The 21,740-nt window shown below is 47.5% G+C and overlaps 1 protein-coding gene across 4 annotated transcripts in view; it reads right to left on the reverse strand.

Moving 5' to 3' along the window:
* The window catches only part of RUBCN (rubicon autophagy regulator), a 438,544-nt gene that overhangs the window by 191,252 nt on the left and 225,552 nt on the right, over positions 1–21,740 (reverse strand). For 2 of the 4 annotated variants that reach the window (XM_069617528.1, XM_069617527.1), the window contains exons 5-8: positions 20,086–20,192; positions 17,735–17,891; positions 3,816–4,364; positions 2,807–2,851 (exon numbers count right to left, since the gene is read on the reverse strand). In XM_069617528.1, coding sequence (XP_069473629.1) covers positions 2,807–2,851; positions 3,816–4,364; positions 17,735–17,891; positions 20,086–20,192 — 858 coding nt within the window. Of the gene's footprint in view, positions 1–2,806; positions 2,852–3,815; positions 4,365–17,734; positions 17,892–20,067; positions 20,193–21,740 lie in introns of all 4 variants that reach the window. The other 2 variants (XM_069617526.1, XM_069617525.1) reach the window with 1 other exon arrangement.

Here is a 21,740-nt window from a genome sequence, read left to right on the forward strand (position 1 = left end):
TATTTTAAAGTTTGGTGAAATTAACAATTGGCCGTTCCTCACATAATTGGCGCTTTGGTACAACTTCCTGCCATTTGGTGTGCTGGACATCTGTTCTGTGGAATAATCGATCACTTCCTTCTCTCACTTTATCCCTCACCGCTAACACATTTCTGCTACAAATCCCACTTATTCCCCATCAATCTGCCCAGCCTTGGATGACCACGGTCATCCTCGATTTGAAGGCCAGAATGCAAATTCACCTTTGAAAATGCAGTGCTCCCTCAAACTCCCACACTCGTTCTCTCGAGTTATACCAAATCCTACGATTTGGAGACACTTACCTTCCCACATAACTACTCATCAATTAGCTAATCTCCTCAAATCCTAAATCCACTCAACTTAACCCAAACCTTTTCTCCTATCCCTCTTTCTCTCCACTTTTACTGCAAATCATCTGTAGTAAACTTGTATGAAATCCTCCTCATGTCCAATTTTTCAACTTTAAAAATAAAAGAATCCACACATGGACATTTGCCAACTTATTTTGCTAGTTTAACCCCTAACTCCCCACTCACATCTTACTCCTTGATTCATGCCCGCAGTGATGGCCAACAACTACCCTCCACTCCATTTTCTTAAGGATGCGACAAAAGCTTGCCTTGAAGAATTTGCCACTACAAAGAGCCCAACTACAACCTAACTTCCCACTACACTAAGATTATTCTTCTATGCCTCCAATGCCATTACATTCACCTCTTCTACTCCAATTCCTCTGCCCCTCACTAAGAGGCTTTGGTGGGATGTACAGTCAGTTGCCATGTCTCAATCTTGCGAATTTGCCACATCAACAAATTAATTGCATTGTGTTGTGGTGTATCTGAAGCAGATAGAAATACAAGGTCAAGCAGATAGACTACACATCACTCTCGCTTACAAACATCGGCCGAATCCTTGGCGTTCAGAAACTATGCGAGGCAGCCAAGCATATGCACTGGCCATTCTTACAAGAATAATTGACAATATGCGTTCCATGACACAAAGGGTGGCGCGAGTTGCAGGCTCCCGAATTCTCAATCAAGCCCTTCTGTAGTAAACATTGTAAACAAAATGTAATGTCAAAAATTAAAACTTCACTCATGATGCTATCCTTCTGCATGCATTTTCATGTGCCCAAATTAAACTATGCCATCTAAAACAAATTGTTCCTTCAGTTGCTTTTTTTCAGGTGGCTCCATGTTATATTCCTTGGTGGCCGTACAGCGACTGGCGCACATACTATAGTTTCTCCATATAAGAGGGCACAGAAAAACACCATTTAGTCTAATTTCCGGTTTACTGACCAATCAAGAAGCTCTCACGAACACACCAATATAACAGAAGATTTTGTGGACACTGAGCTTGTCAATCATCTAGATGATCCCATGAGGCACTGCATAGATAACATGGTCCAGAGCAAAGTATGAGGGATACAATCTGAAGACCTCATGAATGCCTCCAATCAGGAGAGGTGGCAAGCAAGGGCGGTAGGAACAAAGGACAACCTGCTTTGAAAGATGCTGGGTAACGTTTGGTCCACAAAACACAATTCTAATTAGCTTTAGAAAAATCCACTACATGCAGATTAACTAAGGGTGCTACCAAATTTCACAGGCATATAAAAAGGTCTATGAATCATAACAAAAGAGTGACTGCATACTTCCGTTTTACATGGTAGGCCCTTTCACCATCGGCACATTCCATTCTACGAGCCAGGCATAAAAGGACACTTGTCCTCAATATTCCACATGCAGACACTGCTTACCTGCCAAGAGCCTATAATCACTCAGCAATAGTTCGTTTGAGGCCTATATACACCCAACAGGGCAGCCATGATATTTAGAAGCATAGTCCCGATTCTGCTACTTCAAGTTAGAACTATAAGAGACCTTTAATGGAAATCATTGCAAAATCTGACAAAAAACACAGTTTCCAGAAAACTATCAATACATTCAAATTTCCAGGGAAATAAGTACATAAGCCATTGGTATACTTCACACAATGCATAAAAATGCCTAGAAGGACACAACAGCTCACTTGAATTGCAAACCTACTATGACAACATTTCAATAGCGCAGCACTATAGTACAGCCAGTTCAAGTGAAGGGAGGCTACTTGAACACCTTACATAGACATCACTGTTAAGGGAACGCAAAGTCACCAGACCAAGATCAGATTCATGATTCACTACGAGGAATGTTTCAACACCCAGATGAATCTTGTACGCATCCACCACTATATGTTTTGCTCAGTTCGCCTGCCAAATCCTACACACAGCCCAATTTTTTCAACACGACCCATGGTGCTCATCTTTGTGTCGAGACTACAGTTAACTGTCCTGTTTAATCCGTAACCGTGCATTGCTTGCAAAGGACACCCCTCTGGCTTGCAAGCATGCTCACCGAAACTCACTTGAAACATAGAAATCCCCTTCTGGCCCTATTAGGTTTATTTAAGGTCCCCGTCTCAGATTCAACGCCAGACAACAGTCTACATGTTTAGTCCTGATGTTGGTCCAATAAAGAGTACTGTTGCCTGTGACATGCAGAATACTACCAAGGGAAATATAACATACATGCTAATTTCACCATCATGTAATTAATATGCATATGGAAGAGATGCGTTTATGATAAGCCCACTATTTGTGTGTGGTCACTTTGGGTAAACAGTTGTTCAGTGACAATCATTCACTAATCTGGTTATCAAGATTTAATGCCACCAGCTGCTTCAACAAAAACTGGAGAATGGAAGGGGGAAGAGGAATGTGGCTGATGAGGGTTTGCCAAACCTGCAATGGGGTCTTCTAATATGACGTTGATATTCCTGCAACCTCCTATTTGCAGCAGAGAGTGAGGAAAGAAGACAGTGGGTTAGCAGGAGAGACAGAGGATGAGGTTAGACAAGACGACTCACAGGATTACTTCCCTCCCTCAGGCAAAGGTGCACCCAGCAGTAAATCACCTGCTCCTCTCGTGCTAGAGCGAGTCTCTAGGTTTGAGAACAGATCTGGTTCCAGACAAAAGTCCCCTACAACATGCAACCTAGATGGCAGCCGCTTAGCATCATAAGGAAAACAGCTGAAATTGAATTGAATTACTGGGCAGTCTGTTTAAATGAAATAAAAACCCAGCAAGGCCGTGCAAAGGTGCTCATCTAGAGATACCCTGGAGGAAACCACATCCCGTGGCAAGGGTGCATATGATTAGGATATCAGGTGACAGGCACTATTCATATGCACAGGATAAACCAGAATGCTGCTGAAGCATGAAAGACGACCAAATCCACAGAGGGTGGAAGGAGGGTTGCTTTTTGGGCTTAGTCTAAAAACTGAAATGCGGGTTTGTGGGTTTGCAAGACTCACAGGGCTGAAATAAGGTAGAAATGAATTAGGAGTTAGTACTATTAAAAATGCAACCAATGTGTAGCCAAATACACCCAATCATTTGTAACACAGGAAGAAAAAGGGTAGCAGCCGTAGAAAACTGCCCAAATGTAGCCTTCTGCTCACATATCAACTGCAAGGCCATGAGAAGGTACAGCACATAGGCCTCCTGGACAGTTGCTAACCTGGCGTTATATCTAAGGGTAATTTTACTTAAGTGCAAAGAGGACTAATTGGGCAGTGGTCAAGAATGAATCATCTGTTACATGAAGGCTCAAAAAGTGCAACCAATGGTGGCCTAATCAGGAAAGACTCCTCAATCCGGAGACAATGCAGTACGCCTTTACAGTGTATCTGGCAAACCTAGACATGGCATTCTAAAAACCTTCAGAGACCTAACACATGCCACAATTACCTTGAAATCTCCCAGAAGCGACACTGGTGTCCGAGTGCGAGCGGGTGTGGCTTTTCTTGACACCAATTTGGTTCCCGGAAGATTGTCCTTCAGAGAAGCTCGACCTGCGCAGAAGGCTTAGCAGGGAGGAGCTCTTGCCACCAGAGCTACCTAGGCCCACAGAGTCTGGTTTCTGGGAGCTGCTGTCAGAGAAGAGGTTAGAGACGCTGCTTTTCCCACTGCTGCTGTTGCTGCACTGGCTGGAAGTCCGCCTCCTTCGGCTCAAATTCCCAATAGCCAAATATTCTGGCCCATCGTCAACCTCACTTTGAGCATCCTCTTGACTGCCGGCCCAGGGATCATCGCTATGGCTGGTCATGGTGCTCACGCTCATCTCACTGACAGGAGAGAGGGGGTCCTTGGAAGAGCATGGGACAAATGGAGGGGCTGATGCCGATCCATCCGGGGGAAGTCTATCCTCAGCTAGAGGGATGCAGACTTTGTAAAGTGCGTTTCCTTGGAACTGGCCATTACCGTTGACCCTGCATTCTGGAGTTACCATCTTCAGGTCTGAAGAAAATACAAAAAAAGAGGATCATTGTTCTGTAAATATGTTATTCTTGGGTTACACACGCAGGTCATGTTTTAAGGCTGCAAAGGCAAAGTTACAGACACATAAGGAAAGGTTTCTTACTTGTATTCAACATGCTCTATAAAGGACATCTTCATCAGAATCCTTTCAGTGGGGATCTCTGAACACGTAGTAGTCCAAAAACACATTCCATAATAGACAAATGCAAGCTTATCAGGCTTTAAGGTTAATGCAACTAACCGACCTACCACCAAAAAACCACACCACTTTTTCCAAATGATTTTGATACTTTACATCAAAGAGAAAAAGTAAAGCAAAGTAATGTTTGGGAAGATCATGCAAGCTGGGTAAAAGAGCCGTCACTTTAAGGTTGCCTAGGTGTTCCAGAGACCACAGAATATATAGCGCCCAGTCTGCATAGCATTGCCTGAAATACAGAGACTTCTCCCCCTTTCTCAAATCCCTTTCCTCGTGTTAATGGAGCAAAGCATTGTTTGTTTATACATTTAAGGAGGATATTGATGACATGAAACTAGGATTATGAGCAACTCATTTGGTCCTATGCACCACAAGATCATCAATATTATCCATACATGCTGAGCAGAATAGCAATGCAATCCCCAAAGTATGTGATAGATGAACTCAGGAGAGAGGGATGGAGAAACTGCAATAAGAAACACAAATGTATAGCTTGATCACGAATGCTTATAGTGAGGGCTCATGGGAGTCGATGCTCAGAAACACAAAACCTGCAAGTAGCCTAGCGCTGCACCAGGGCAGCTGCTCGAATCACTATTGAAGTCTAGACAGTAATGTCTGAAAAGGAGACCGGTAGAGCATCAAGTAGCCGCTTTGCAAATCTCAGAAAGGGGGTCATTTGTAAGGAGCGCTCTGGTAGCCACCATTCCCGTCTGGCTTGATGAGCCCATGGTTGGCTACGAGAGAGGAGAGTTAGCCTGCTCGTAACAAGGTACTTTCACCCCAGTTATGAGCTATTTCAAAGTAGAAAAATATAGAATCTATGCCTTCATAATGAACAAAAGGGTTGCCTACCACTGGATATTGTTGTGGAAGGTGTTCTCTGAAATGTAATTCCTCCAAACAGGTTAACCTTCCATGCACATTCACAGAGAAGCAACCCCTGATCACGTTCCTGTTCCAAAACCAGTCTTCTGTGACCATTTATTCTCTAGGAAGTGCTACAAATAACATTTTGAAGTGGCAGTACTTTACTGATTTATTTTTAGAGTTTAGAGTAAAAACATGTTCATCTAAAAAAAAAAACAAATGTTTTGTAATAAATATTTCTTAGCACCTAGTTATTCTTACACATTAAAAGATACATTTTACCTCTTAAGATCAACCAGTATTAATTAGTACTTTTTGCTGTGGCACTACTCATACTACTAGTCTACACATATACATAGAGCTGCATGGGTGAAACTAGGGCGACAGGCACTTATGTCAGTTTACTATTTTTTGGTGGGAGTATTTTTACTCCCCATTTTAAATTTTTGGGTGCATTGACCCATTTCTAGAGAGTAAAAGTGATTCATACGGGGAGGCCACCGGGGGGCGCACAGGCAATGGCTGCCTGATTCCCAAGCTCCTCCTGAAGCCAGGTCACAATGGGGACTGAGCCCCCCCCCCTCTCCCCCCCCCCCCCCCCCGAGACCCCCCTGTGGAAAGAGAGGGGGCCGTAACGTGTGGAGAACCCCCGGGGCCCCCACCGAGTGAAACAGTGGTGTCTGAGGACCCTTGGAGTGCGGAGAACCGGTGCCGCGGCCTCCGCAGCAAGAACGCCACAGAAGACCCGAGTGGCCGCGAGTCCGGGGGACAGGCCCCGGCCCGCCAAATCAGGAAGTCGGGGAGGGAAGGATCGCCCCCCCCCCCCCCCGTCAGCAGGCCCCCGGCCCCCACGGAAGTGGCCCACGGAGCGGGGGCCCATCGGAATCATCTGAGGAGGCGGCAACAGAACTAGAGGTGGGTGCGTCTGCCCGGATCGGCCCCTGGATAAGAGGGGGTTGCGGCTCCGGGGTTGGGAGTCCCCCTCGCCTTTGCGCCCGCCAGCCCTGAGAGGCTCTGGCGTTCCAGCGCTCCGGCACGGGGCGGAGAGCCCACTGTGATCGGGCCGCAGATCACCCGCGAGAGGGGTGACCGCTCCTCCTCTTCCCCCGCTGGGGCCTGATCCCCAGCCCCACCGCCAGAGAAGGAACCACACAGCAGGAAAGTGGGTCGAGCTTGGAGGGGCCCCCACCAACAACATATACTGGCCTGGTCCGCTGCATGCCACCACGCGGCGAACAAAGCACCCCTCTCCCTTCCCGGAGGACACAAAGGACGCCGAAGGCCCTGGGATCACTGGGTGCGAGGCCCCTGCCTGAGGCTGGTGGGGGCGTATGCCCGCCCGGTAACAACCCCCCAGGCACCGCAAAGATCTACCAAAGTGAGAGGTGGGCAGATCCCGCTTGCCCCTCCTTCCCCGGGGGGTGCCTCCACCAGTGGAACTCCGGCTGGCCCGCGAGGTGAGCTTGGGGCCCCCACAGACTTGAGGCACACCCAACGGAGAGCCTGGGGGGCAACCTGATGGACTGGCAAAGGAACTTGCAAAAATATTGCTACCGAGACTCAGGCCCCTACGAAAAAGACCTGCTCCACGTTGGAGAAATGGCCCATTCAGAGGCCGCGGCACCCTTAACGGTGGCAATGGAAAGGGGCTTTGCATCCATCTTGCAAGAAATAAGGGACATGCGCTCCGACATTGCTCAAAAGTTTGAAAAGATGGACCAACGGGTTGACAAAGTTGAGGACAGTCTCCTTCAGATTGAGTCCAATCAATCTTCATCAGCAACCCTAGAGATAGAGACCAATATGAGGTTATCCGCCCTTGAGAAGAGGGAGGAGGAGAGGTCGAGACAAATGGGACAATTTTGAGAACAGGGAACGGAGAAACAACCTCAGGTTTTTTGGGGTCCCGGTGGCGGATGGGGCGACGGAGAGAGAGGTCACCCGAGTGGTGCGGAACATAATCACCCTCCTCTTTGATGAAGAGATGACCACTGAATTCACATTTGATCGGGTGCACAGAGCGGGAGGATGGGCAGGGGGACCCCAATCGATTCTGGTCCGGTTCCATTACTATTTGGAGAAGACACGGGTGCTGGAAGCTGCCAGGAAAGCCCAAGAGATTACGTACAACAACTCCCAAGTCTCAATTTTTCAGGACCTCTCCACAAACACATTGGCCAAACGCAGGATGTGCCGCCCCCTCATACATCTCCTGAAAGAGAAGGGAGTACGATACAGATGGGGCTATCCCTTCGCCCTAACCTTCGAATACCAGGGCCAACGGACGACGTTGATCACAGAGGAGGACATCAAGGGAGCCATTCAGGATTATGTGGCAGATCCACCCCCCCGAAGGGGGCCGTCAGGGCCGGCCATGGGTGGATCAAACGGTCTGGGCCGTCGGGCGAAAGAAGGAAGAAATCTGGGCACGGAAATTTAGGAAAATGAGCTCACCCTCCCCAGCGAAGGAGGCAGAGCGGAATGACTCTGTGGGGAGATCACTGAGGGGTCCCAGCCAGTAACGGAGCGAAAGTGTGGATCTCTGGGACGACCGAAGTTAACTGACCACCTACAGGGTGGTGATCTGAAAAAACTGAAGGCAAGGTTGAAGCCAGAGTCCCCCTGAACAGCAAGTAAAGCGGGGGCAATTAAGGGGACGAACCCGGGGGGGGGGGGCTCACAAGAATGGGTTTTGCAATGATCGCCTGGCCGAGAGGGGCAGGCTGGTGGTCCGGCCAAAATGCCAGTAATGGTGGAACTATCTGGCTGGACGCCGGGGCAGGGGGTGGGGCTACACGAACTAGTTGGGGTTTGTTTGTTTGGGAGAGGGTTTGGGGGTCAGTTGGGGGAACATTATAACAGTGTCCAAACAGTGAATCAAGGGGAGCTGGAAGGGAGAAACGATGCAATTTCGTTGACCATCAGAGCAGGAAACATTGATTATGGCTGATAGCCGGCCGGCCCTGGGAGTGGGTACCCTGAATGTGCGGGGGCTGAACACCCCCACAAAAAGATCTCTGATTTGCACGGAGTTCAGGAGGGCGAAACTGGACCTGCTATTCGTGCAAGAAACACATTGGGCAAGGGTGAAAGAACCCAAGCTGCGAGGGGGGGGAAAATCGAGGAGGTCTTCCATGCATCCCATAAGGCTAAAAAAGAGGGGTGGCCATACTGGTAGCAAGGGACGTAGGGTTCGAGAAGGAGGCCATCTTGAAAGACCCCGAAGGCCGATACCTGTTGGTACGGGACTCCCTACAGGGGTCCCCCATTACCCTGGCAGTAGTATATGGCCCGAACGAAGGACAGACCCAATTCTGGGAAGAAGTAAGGGATAGGCTCAGGCTGTACACGCAAGGTCCGCTGGTGGTTGGGGGTGACTTCAATATGGTCTTAGACCCCACCATAGATAGGACGCGGGTAGGCCCCCTAAACCCCAGACCCACGGAAGAAGCCATGGCTCAGCACTTTCAGAGGGTGAACGAGGACCTGGGCCTGATGGATACAATCCCATCCCCCAGAACAGGGATCCCTTCCTTTACCTACTACTCAGCCATACATAATTTGTTCTCTAGGATAGATTATATCTTGGTGGACGAGATCCTCCGTCCGTATGTAGCAGGCTACAGGATAGACCCAGTGCCCTGGTCAGACCACGACATGGTCCGAGTCACGGTAGCGATGGGTTGGTGCAGGGAATGTAGAGGGCGCTGGAAATGCAACAATGCCCTATTAAAAGATGAGGTCCTTGCTCTGGAGGTCTTGGACTCCATAACAGAGTTCTTTGAGCTTAATGATAACGGGGGGGGGGTGGCCACGCACACGCTTTGGGACGCCTTCAAGGCAACCCTACGAGGGGTCCTTATAACAATAGGTGCCTTGAAGAAAAGGGAGAGAGAGGCCCAGGAGAAAGCCCTGCGAGAAAAAAATAGCCTGTCTCCAACCGGGGGGATCCCCGGCGCAACCCCTAGAGCGCGACTGGGTGGCCGCACTGGAGGACTACAGGCTCCAGCTAAAAGATCTACTCCTACACAAAATGGAGAGGAGCCTTCAAATGGTAAAACAAAAATATTATGAGAAAGGGGACAAGGCGGATAGGATCCTAGCCTGGAAGTTGAGGGAGGTCCAGAGAAGCAGGAGGGTGAAGGAGGTGAGGGACGCCTAGGGGCTCCTCGGTTGCGACTCTCCCCATATAGGAGAGGCTTGTCGCCAATACTACAAAACCCTCTACTCATCCGAATACGATGGAGATGACACCAGATAGAAAACTTCCTGAACTCTATACAGATCCCATCCCTCTCGGGGGAGATGGCAGGGGGGTTGGAGGGCCCGGTACCGAAGATGAGGTGGACAAGGTGATTAGTGGGATGAAGGTGGGAACTTTCCCTGGGGAGGATGGCTTCACAGTTTTCTTTTACAAGAGATTTCGCTCCGCCCTGGCCCCATACCTAGTAAGGGGCTTCAACGCTGTACTGAAGGGGGACATCCTCCCCGAGTCCATGACGGGGGCCGCGATAGCGGTTTTGTCGAAAGTAAAGGATCCTGCGAAATGTTCCTCCTATCGCCCCATATCACTGTTAAATATTGACGTTAAGATCTTGGCCAAGGTGGTGGGGAGGCGGCTGGAGGGGATAATACCGAAACTAGTCCATGGGGACCAGGTGGGCTTCATTAGAGGACAGCAGCGGTCAGATAACATCCGCAAAACAATAGACCTGCTCCACTTCGCTCAAACATCGGGGCTAGATGCGTGTGTCCTCTCACTGGACTCGGAGAAGGCCATCGACAGGGTTGAGTGGCGCTATATGGAACTCCTCCTCCACAGAATGGGCTTCGGGACTCACATCATGCGTTGGGTAACTGCACTCTACAGAGCCCCTACAGCAAGGGTACAGGTGAACGGGAAATTGTCTGAGTCATTCCCCCTCTCCCGAGGGACGAGGCAGGGCTGCCCACTCTCCCCCCTGATACATGTCCTCACGATGGAGGCACTGGCAATAGCGGTAAGAGCTCACCCGGACATCAAGGGTATTAGAAGGGGTGAAGTCGAATTCAAGCTCTCCCTGTTTGCGGATGATGTCCTGGCCTACCTGGTGGACCCGGGCTCCTCGCTCCCCCCCTTCCTGGCCCTGGTGTCGGCATTTGGACCCGTCTCTGGCCTGAAAATAAACACTGCAAAATCTGTCATGCTCCCAATGAGAATAGACCCAGTGCTAGATCCTCTGGACAGGTTTCACGGGATTAAGGTGGGGAAGGTCGCTATAAGGTACTTGGGGGTACTTCTCACCAGGGACATATCGAACTTGGGAACCGCTAATTACGACCCCATGATTGCGGAGATCACTTCTGATTTGAGGAGATGGGGGGGAAGATGATCCTCTCACGGTATGGCCGGGTGACTGCAATTAAAATGAACATATTGCCACGGCTTCTGTACCTTTTCACAGCACTCCCGACTAAAGTCCCAGCACAGAGCTTCAGAGATTTACAAAATGGGGTTCGCGACTATGTATCCAGGGGAAAATCCCAAGAACTCGAAGGGTCACATTGACTCTGCCAAGGGAGGAGGGGGGATTTGGGTTGCCGGACTTTCACCTTTACTTCAGCGCTGCCCAACTGCGCGTCCTCCTGGAGCACATGAACGAGGGCTGGGAACGTATTGGTCATACCTTGAGGATATGGACGCCCACCCCCTAAAGGTCCGAGACCTCCTATGGGCACCACGCAGGTCTATCCCGAAACACCTATGATCCCACCCGACACTGGGAGTCCTCTGGGACATCTGGAAAGAGGGCCCCCGAACCGCATACCTCACCACATGGCCGTCACTGATGTCCTCTCTCTAGGGCCATCCCATTAACCTGGGAAGGAAAGGGTTCAGGCACTCCCAGAACTGGTCAGACATGGGAATGGAGTGGGCTGGGCAGATGTTCAGAGAGGGCGAATTTCTATGATACGAGGACCTGAGGGAGGCTCTCGGACGAGGGTCACTATCCATCTTCGAATACCTCCGCCTGAAGGGCATCCTCTGCGACCAATCATGGGGCCCAAATCTGAGGAGACAGTTGACCCCCTTCGAGAAGCTCCTCGACTCGGCGACCTCCAGGAAAGGGGCGGTATCAAGTATGTATAACATTTTAAATACCTACTACCTTCAAGGAAGAAGGAGCTTCCGCTCGTTCTGGAACGACCTGGCAGGCGAAGAGATCTCAGAGGACGCCTGGGCCAGAATATTCAAAATCGCATTTCACGGGAACCTATTCACCTCTGTCATGGAGCACAACTTTAAGATGTTACAGGGGTGGCACAGAGACCCCGTAAAAATGTCAAAGATGTTCCCGGGGGTGTCACCAAGGTGCCCGAGAGGATGTGGGCAGATAGGATCCAGAGGCCACATGTGTTGGCTCTGCCCGAAAGTACAGACCTACTGGGAGTCAGTGAGGGACTGGATAGCGGAAGTAACAGAGGACCGTTTGCCACTTAATCCCCCAATGATGTTGCTGGGCCTCCCCCCGGAGGAAACTGAGCTGTACCGATACCCAAGGATGTGGGAAACCATGCTGAGGGCGGGCAGGGTAGCTCTGGCCCAGAAATGGAAGAGTCCGGAGGCCCCCTCCAAGGAGGACTGGCTGAAAAAAGTGAAAAACATGTTCATGATGGACAAACTAACTGCCATGGTGAATAATGACACTAGTTCATTCCTCACAAACTGGTATGGAGTGCAGCAATCCTGGGGATGGGATGTTCACTGAAACCAAGGAAAGGTTCCTGCCCCGAAGGGGACGGGAGTAGCCCCGAAATGCAGGACAACCCAAGCTGGGACCCCATGACCTGGGGAACGGCGGCAACAAGTCAGCTGGTGACATGGTCACAAATTGCATCATCTCCGAGGCTCAGGAGACGGAGACAACACTGGGAGTCTCCCATGACGAATGCACTGAACTGGACACGGGGAGGGGAGGTACGGAGGGAGGGGTGGGGCAAGGGTGTTTCTAAGTTCTTTTTGTTGTTTGTTATATCAAAATGCTAATAACTAGTTTAAAAATAAAAAAGTGATTCATACACCCCTTATGGGGGTATGGCTGGCTCCAAGTATTCTGAAGAGGTCTTGTGCTGATGTGCACGAGGCAATATACAAATTTAAATGGAAAACATTTGATAGATATACAGCAAATACTCCTAAACAAATGTGTGTGGTCAAGTGTAAATGATCAAAATTCCAACTGGTATGTGATGTAACAATACACAATTGGACACAATTAAGTATTAAACCATGAACTCATGGACAATTTGTGTTTGAATGGATCAGTCTCTTTAGTAAATTAATCTCATCACTGAGCGCAGAGTGTGGGTTGACAAAACAAGTTTTTGAGGTAGAAATTCAAGAGGGCATTACAATTGGAGCGATAAGTGTCTGGCTGCAGATGAATGGCTGGTACCTTAATCGAGAGCACTTCCAGCAGACGGAACAGTCTGTCCTCCCACGGAAGCACATTTATGAATAACCGCCCCAAGATGGGGAATCTTCTGCACCAAAACAGGCTTGGAAACAGTGGCAAGCTTCTAAAAGCAAGCTCCCCATGGTGAGCGATCAACCAAGTCTGGATAAACCAACACATTATCCTGGCATTCCTCATCAAAAGCTGCTTCTACTGCCGAGTACTTTGAGAAGACTATAAATTAGAAGGACTTTGCGCTGTAAATGTGTTCTTTTGCTCTGAATCTCAAAAATGATTGCTGTTATCTGACAATCAAGATTTTGAAAAACCCAACTGTTATAGCGCGCATCGAGTCCCCCTTCGATAGACGTGGAAAGATTCAAAGCAATGCAAACAATCTGAAAGCATCCGTCTTCACCTCTTTGTTTGCCCTCAAATGAGTTTAAATTGACCCTTAACTTCCTTCTCCACTATCAAGTGGTGGGAATGCGTCCCTTTACACCTCATTGAGGTGCAGACATTTCTATTGCAGCTTTCAGAAGAAGTACACAGTGCTCCTCGATCGGTGGTCAATGACAGAATACCAGGGGCCAGATTACAGAAGCTTTGCACTGTATTGGCATTAGGGGGAAGTTTGCCCTGGTGACAAAAACATTGGGCCCATGTTAGAAAACCTTTGCACTAGGACATGTAAAAGAAACAAAGGTTCAGAATAAATCGCCATTAGGATGTTTTTCCCCTCCAAAACTTGAATGTAGTCAAGGCCTACTGGCCTAACTGTTTCAGCCTCCAACTTAATTCGGGCAACCACTACATCAGCCATAAAACAAAGACATTAGCCCTGGAAAGTGCAAGGTCCAAGATTTCCCCCTTCTCCTGCCTCCCCCACACCCTTCACCGTCCCACCTTCCGGGGATCCAGCATTAGGCCTGCTGTAAACTTGAGTGACTATGATGACATCATTGATTCATTGACAAGCCTCATAAGGCCGTAAAATGGCCGTTGAGCTGTCAATGTTGTGGCAGACATGATGAAAGCTTCCCATCTCACTGCACTCATCCTCTTGCTCTCCCTTTTGGCCCCAACTGTGTAAGTGGGACTTCGAAAGGGTGAAGTAGTTTATGGACGGCAGAAACTATCAATTAGTCTTGGGGTGGGTATTTCTTCAGGATTAAAGGCTCAGGATCGGGGACCTAAAGATTGCAGGCAACAGTGAAGGATGTTTTTCACTGCATTACTAACACAATGAGTAAGTAGATCATTCAAAAGTATTCGGGAAATATCTTGCTTATGAGTATTTGATGTTGGGATAAAAACACTTCCATTTCCGCTCCAAAAAGCCCTTTTACTAAAAGGGATCAGTCTATGAGGCGGGTCAATTGGTTCAAAATTATTCTCATTACAGACAGCACATGCTAATGTTCAGTTTTGCTGCTGCCCTTTAAGTAATCTGTGTACGTTTAATGATGACTATTGAAGCAATCTAAAATGGGATTAAGTCTGGTAAACTAGCTAAACATTCATTCCAGTCTGCATTTAAACTGGCTTATGACCCTGGGGGTGTGGCAAAAGGGCTTGCAGGTCTATGCAAGTAAACGGAATGTTTCTACCCATGCCATGGTGACCATGAAGGCGTCATGCTTCCCCTTCAGATGGCTAGACAGTAGTTTACACCTTGTAACGAGACCTGGATCGGATGGACGAGGGGCAACACTGTTCTCAGCTGCCAGCGCTATGGTTCAGTCTGTGGATCATTGACAATTGGCATGAACTCTGGGCCATTTCCGTGGCAACAGGATACTTTTTGTTCAGCGCAATCTACTCCTTCATTGGTTTATCAATATTGAGTAGGGTGCCACCAAAACCTTGGACATAAACCAATGATGGTAACTATAGGATGGACATTCTAAAGCTTTGTGGCAGTTAGTGCAATACCAGTTTGTAGCAAGTGCAAAAATGTAAGTCCTAATGTGCCCCAATGAAGCATCTCGTTTAGCACTTAGCCAGATTTCCTCCGTGTCCGTCAGCTTCTTAAAAGACATCGGGACAAATCAGGCAATCGCCCATTATATAGGTATGATCACTTTTCAATGTATACACCACTCTCCCTTGAACCACTAGCCCTTCCAAAAGTGCTAACTTTGAAAAGAGTGGGGTGCCCACTAAGGAGTCAGGAGAGAACCAGTCTATTGTATTAAAAAATAAAAATAAATAAATAAAAAATAGGGTTTCCAAACAATTTCTCTCAACAAAATAAATGCACTTTCAAAGACTTCAAAATACAGATAAAAATGGAAAATGCCCTCATCAGTGTTAAGTGACCCTTGTACATGCGAGTAAAAATGGATAGCGGGAGTCTGCACCAGGTGGGCTGTCTTGTGTTGATGCTTCCCCTTTTCTAATTTTGCTTTTAATGTTCATAGACATGATTTTAAAAATAGAACTGGTGTGGTCTTTCGATTTCAGTTAATTAATACTACAAAAAACAGAAAAGGCTCGACAGAAAAATGAATGCCTATTTGGAAGTTTTTTTTTCTCTGCTAAAAAGAGTCCCGGTACCTGCTCAGATTCACTGTTAAGATCCCAATACAGGCAATAGTTCTCAAATGAGGGTCATTTCCAGCCACCAATTCAGACTTGGGACAGGTTCATTTGTTGCAGAAATACGTGAGAACATGGGTGTAATTATAGGGGGGTACAGGTGGTTTTGTCCCCCCCGCCGCCCGACTTCTGTGGAATGCCTTTTTGTCCCCCCCCCATCTTTTGGAGGAAGGGCAGGGGGTCCTCACGTTGCTCTGTATCAAGAGAGCATTAAAATGTGGGCCATAAGGCACTGATTGAGGGAGGGAGGGAGGGAGGCAGGGGGGGGTACTATTAGCAGGGACTTTTATCCCTTTAGAAATGTGAATGGGAGGGAGTGATCAGAAGTGAGACGGGCGCATAATGTTGCATGCTTTATGAAATAATGACTACGCCTTTAAAGCCTAAGGGGGATTTGTTAGGCTCACATGGATCTACATGATACTATTATGATTTAAGCCATACTCCCATTGCTCAACATATTTCTATGACAATGAATATAGTGTATGGTTAGTTTACTATTAAAGGCTAGTTTATTATGTAATGTGGTTTGCTTCCAAGGCATTGCTATAAATAATTATTTAAGCATGTGAAATGGAAAGCAAAACCTTAATAAATATCTATATTAACTAAACCTGGAAAGATGTGCCTGACTGACCTAACCTCGCACTCACGCACCTCCAGACGCAGGGCATCCCACTGCCCTGAATGTGATGATTGTGCCCCCCCCCTATACTTTCAGACAGAAACCAGCAAGCTGAATAAGCTTCCTAATTCCTGTCTGTGTGTCGTACGAACACAAAGCCGGAAAGCGATTCTCTGCGCTGCAGCCCCCGAAGTGCTGCTGCTAGTGTGGCAGCACAGGCGCCAGGCCCTGCCACACCCAGTTAAACACCCTGGCTGCTGAGTCAGGCCAGACAGGGTGAGGGACCTGACATATGTAGATGGTAGTTTTGGAGGCGATTCCTTACAGGACGCTACAAGTATCAAATCTGGTAATGAATCAAGAATTTAATAGCCTTGAAAAAGACATGTCGAAACACGTGTTGACTGGTCTTTTGCCCGAGAAAATAAACTGGACTTAACAAGCCCACTTAAGACTATATGACTTAACTCAAGCGTTACTAAAACCGAATAATTTTTTTAAAACGTGTAGAGATGCATTTACCAAGAAGTGTGAGGGGTTTTCTTCTTTCGATTGGAATTAAGTTTGTGAATGTTATGTTGTCTCACTGGGTGCATGGCAGGCCAGCTGAAGATGTGTGGGGGCCCAATTGAATTTAAAGAATATGCCACCAGTCTTATTAAAGTTATAAAAGAGTGTCAGCAATTAACTCTTGTGGTGTAGTAGTTTAGTGTTATCCCTCAAGGATTTAGGTTGTTTGACCGAGGTACAAAATCACGGCGGAATTGACCGCAGTCATTTTAGCTGCAAATACGTTTTACCTCGGTACAAACCAAACCAATGTCCCCCAAACCGGCAGTACACTCTTAACCCTCCCCCCTACTTACCTTTTCTCCATCCGCTGCCTCTCCTGTACCCTTCAGCATCAGATATATCCATCTAACACGGGTCGCTTTTTCTTCTTTTTTTTGTTGGATCCCCTGCCACCAATGCTGAGGAAGCGGGGGACACCCCTGCAACCACCAACGCCAAAAATACTGAACATGAGGAGCGGGGGACACCCCTGCAGCTCCAGCTCTTCATGTTAGGTATCTCCGGCTTCGAACTAATGGTGGTGACTGAATTCAGTCAAATCTACCAATCAAGCAAGTTCTTTCAAACAATTTGGCCGAAACGAACCCTAAGAGCCACCATCCGCCCTCCCTCCACCCAACCCCTGCCCCCCCCAACATTTTCAGCAAAGTTACTGCACTGCTTGAGAATATTGTAAAACAGGTTTCATTTTAAAAGGAAATTCTAAATGAAGCATATAAAAACGTGTTCAGAAAAAACAAAGTATTTTTTGGCCACTTGCAAAGTATGATGGAAGCTTCGTCTTCAACTGGCTAGAGAGAGTAGTGCGAGTTTTCTTTAACTAAAACCATACCAGTTTCCTCACGATGTCGGGAAATACAGTCTTTTAAAACAAAGATTGAACAAAACAGCTTCTGGCTAGCTGAACATTGCAGGGACACAGGCCTTGCTCTAATCATCTATGCTACTAACACGGCGAGTGAATACATGACTCAGATGGCAAGCGGTTCATACACGATCCAGACTGGTGTAGTGATCTGGCTTTGCCTTCAAGGGGCGAGTTTACCTGCGCCAAGGATAGAGGGCGTTGGGTAGAGGCTGCTGTAGGAGCCGGATAACCTTTGCTGGGAATACTCAATGGAAGTGTTGTAGATGGATCCCGGTAGGGCCGTCAGACTCTGACTTTTCGTCACAGGAAGTAGGGACTGGCTCTTTCTGGCAAACTGAAGGAAATAAACAGCTAAATTAATAGGACATAAGAAGCGCACGAGCAAAAGGTCAGAGTTGATATTGATATTTTGCGCGTACACAAGTGTTTCAGAGAGCGACACAGCAAGGGAGGGGACCAGGGGAGAACAAAACAGCGATCATACTAGGCCCTGCTACATTGAGAACGCGCAAGTGCATGGGAGAGAGGGAGGGAAAAAGTGCATGGAAGGTGGTAGAAGTGGAAAGTATAAAGCAGAGAAAGCAGAGGAGAGACGGATAAATAAATAATAAAGGCAACAAACAGTGGTAGTGCAGCCAGCAATTTGCAAGTGCTAGGTTTAAGGCAGCAGACAGGGTAGGTCTGATAAGTGCAGGGATAAAAGGGGGGGCTGTATGGGTACAGATACAGACCCCAGTGCAAGGGGTGGGCCAGAGGCAGTGTGGGAGGGTGGCAGGGTGAGCAGGTACCTGGGCCTGGAGGACAGAGGGTGGCCAGGTGCACGGTGCCAAGAGAGAACAGATCAGCGGGGGAGCGAAGGCAGAAGAAAAGAGGAAGGTCTTGAGGGGCTTCCGGAACCGGAGATGGTTCTCCTCAAGTTTTAGAGTGGTAGGGAGGCTGTTTCAGAGGGAGGCCCCAGCCGAAAACAGATCTACCACCAACTTGTTTCTTTGAAAAACGACTGACCCTGAGGGAGTTGGGGGTAACATTGCAGTACCGCCTTAGTGGAAAGCCTCTGCATCAGCCTTTCTGCTGACCAGTCTAACCTGCTTTGATCATTCCCCTAGATTAACGTTTGGGCTACCACACAGGACTCACTCCTGACCCTGGATACAGGGATTAATAAAACCCCCAAATTAAAGAGCAGAAGAAAATGATCACTACAGAAAATATAGATACAATCTTTTTCATATCTAATACTGGTTATAACGGACGACAAGCTGAAGACAATTGTTGTTACTGTAATTACATTACATTACATTTAGAGGGTAATGCAAAATAAGAATAAAAGTGGTCTTTAATGGGGACCTTCACACCAACCAGAAAACAAAGGGTCATCTAGTTTAAAGGGGCCCAGTTCCCGAGACCTCTTTATGAAAAGTAGCCACAACTGGGAGGACAGCTTCTCCGGGAAACGGAGGACTGGACGTACTTGGTTGGCCCTTTCTTAGCTTCAGCAGCTCAGTGCTCCTGGGTTACAGTAGCTGCTGTGGTTCTGGCTCCTGTCATTCTCCTCTTCCTCCTATTGGCTTTCCTGATTTGTCTCCCCTCTTGCTCCTGGCCTTGTCTAGGCATCTTCGCACTCAATCTAGCTCTGCCTTTTGTAGGCCAAGCCTTTTGTTTCCTTCTGTAGCATTGATTTGGATTGGTTTTCGTATGCAGCCTTTGGCAAGGGGCCTTTACATAGGGCATTTTCAGTGATGGACTTGTCTGGCCTTCCTGCAGATCAGCATTGCTTAGAATTGACAAAAGGCCCATCTGACATCTTGACTTCAGGTGTAAGCACTGCCTTCTCAATGGCTTCACATAGTTTACTACTACCTACAGAATAGTCTTCAATGCGACCAGTCGCTTCCTTGGCCGTTCTTGTGCTGCCTTGATCCTTTATTTAACATTGCTCTTCCGGGGATTTTCTTCTTAAAATCGAGGATTGGACTCCTCTAGATACCGCCTTTCTTGGGGGTTCAACCCCCATAAGCACCAGATGTATCCCCAGCTTAGAGTCGTCATCAGCATTCCAAAAGCCCAAAGCTTTGGGCCTTGATTCTGCCTTTTCAGAGATATGCATCTAGGTACTAGTGTTGCACCTAGCCAATACAGGTAGGTCTTTCTCATTAGGGTTGGATATTACTTCTCTCCAAATCGGGCCAGGGCCCCATGGAGCATTCCTCTGCCCCTCCTGCACTTTAACCCCACATAGCACACGGCTATGTAGCCCTATTATGCCAGATTTCCTGGAATGCAGAGAACGCTCCAAGCTGATTTACCAAGACTATAGATAGACGTGTTCCATCAGACATGGTGGGCCAGACAAGAAATTAACTGAAACCACAGTCTATATTTATAGATGAACGGATACACAACACATCTTCAAAGCCACCACGGTACCAGTTTTCAAGTCCTACAGTATGTGAATGGGATACCAAAATGTAATGGAATACGAAAGCAATTAGAAACCATCTGTATCTTACTATGGAGCTTTGACTCACTACTAAGGTATCGATTTGAGCCAGAAGTCTCGGGTTATTCTGCTCCACTGCTTCAAGGCACTGGAACATGGCTGTCACATGGGCATCACTGAGTAGGAAGGCAGAATCTGGGGATGAAAGCAAAAAACGGGGTACTCATTGTTTGTGACATAAGTGTTTCAACCAGGTTCTACAATGATTGAGCACTCATTCATTCTACAGTCTTATTTTATTAACACAGCAGCTTCTCATGAACCAAAAAAGGAAACATGCAATTGTTCTTGGTTAGCTCATCACAGGCAGAACCCTAATGCCAAACTACTGTCACAACCATTCTAGTGCATGAACGGTCTTGGCTTCACTGCAGATATACCATGGAGAAGGCACGTGCTGTGTCCATATGCTACATAATCCAGGACCTTAATCAAAACATCCTTCCTGCTTTCCATCATGTTGACTAGTAACAAGCACAAAGTTTCCTAAATAGTTATTGGCAAAAAGGCCAGCTGGGAGGCTCAACGATGCCCAAATCTATACGTCTCAGGCTATGGTGCTAGTGGAACACCTCCAGATAAGGTTCGTACAACGCTTTAAACAAAAAAAATATGTGTATTGGATTTTCTGATACAACATAACATACAAATTTAAGAACACATTCCCCAGGACCCCCATCCCCTGCATGTATACAGGTAGGACATTAAACAACTGATCATAGATCAGGAAATTCAGAGCTGCCGAAACCTATGTGGACAATATTGTTCTACCTAGTTTCCATGAAGAAAGGCTAGTCAATGCACATTCTATCGAGAACTTAGCCTGTTCCCCCGGTATCGCATATGTGACCCATTTCAAGGACATAACATTCCATAGTTTGTGAAACCAGTCCATGATATGCGGGGTTCTGTAAATTTCCACTTGTTGGCAACAAATAGAGCCGCAATATGAAGAATGTAATATGCTTTCCGGCTCAGCAATGCCCAGGAGAATTTCACCTATAGATCACTTTGCTTTAGCTCCAAACATTGTCCGCATCCGTTTAGGTACCTCTTCCCAAAACAAGTGTATTTTGGGGCAAGACCAGCATACATGTAGCCAATCCCCGGTCTCCCTACACTTCGCCAGGAAGCTTCCTGAATGGTCCGATTTATCCTATGCAACCGCTCTAGGGTATAATGCCACTGGAACATGATATTAAGCCAGAATTCCCCGATTTGGCGGGACCTTGTCAAACGGGGGATATCGGCTGATAGGTTTGTCCATTTCTCCACTGAGGGTGTAAACCCAAGTGTTCCCCCCTCCCCCCCCAATCTGGTTTGATAGGGAACTTTTGTCAGTGGGGGCTCATCTGTAAGGAATTTGTATATTTTAGAAATAAGGTGTTTATCCTCAGGATTTGAGGTGAGGAATTTTTCAAATGGCGTGAGAGTTCTCAGTGCTGCTGATCTGTTTGATGGAGCCAATGGCGCACCTGAAAGTATTGGAACGGCTGTGTGTCCTGTAGACTCAGTTCGTTTTTGCATACATTGAAGAATTGAATGTCATTCCCCAGGAACATATCCCGGAATGTTGTGCATCCCGCTGTTTTCCAACGCGAGAATGAGTTTGCATTTAGGCCCGGGGAGAACTGTGGGTTGCATTATTTTGTTTTAGTTGCTGGCTAAAAGTATATCAGCTTT

The sequence above is a fragment of the Ambystoma mexicanum genome, chromosome 10, assembly GCF_040938575.1.
Source record: "Ambystoma mexicanum isolate Mex_15411 chromosome 10, UKY_AmexF1_1, whole genome shotgun sequence".
In the NCBI taxonomy this organism is placed as follows: domain Eukaryota; kingdom Metazoa; phylum Chordata; class Amphibia; order Caudata; family Ambystomatidae; genus Ambystoma; species Ambystoma mexicanum.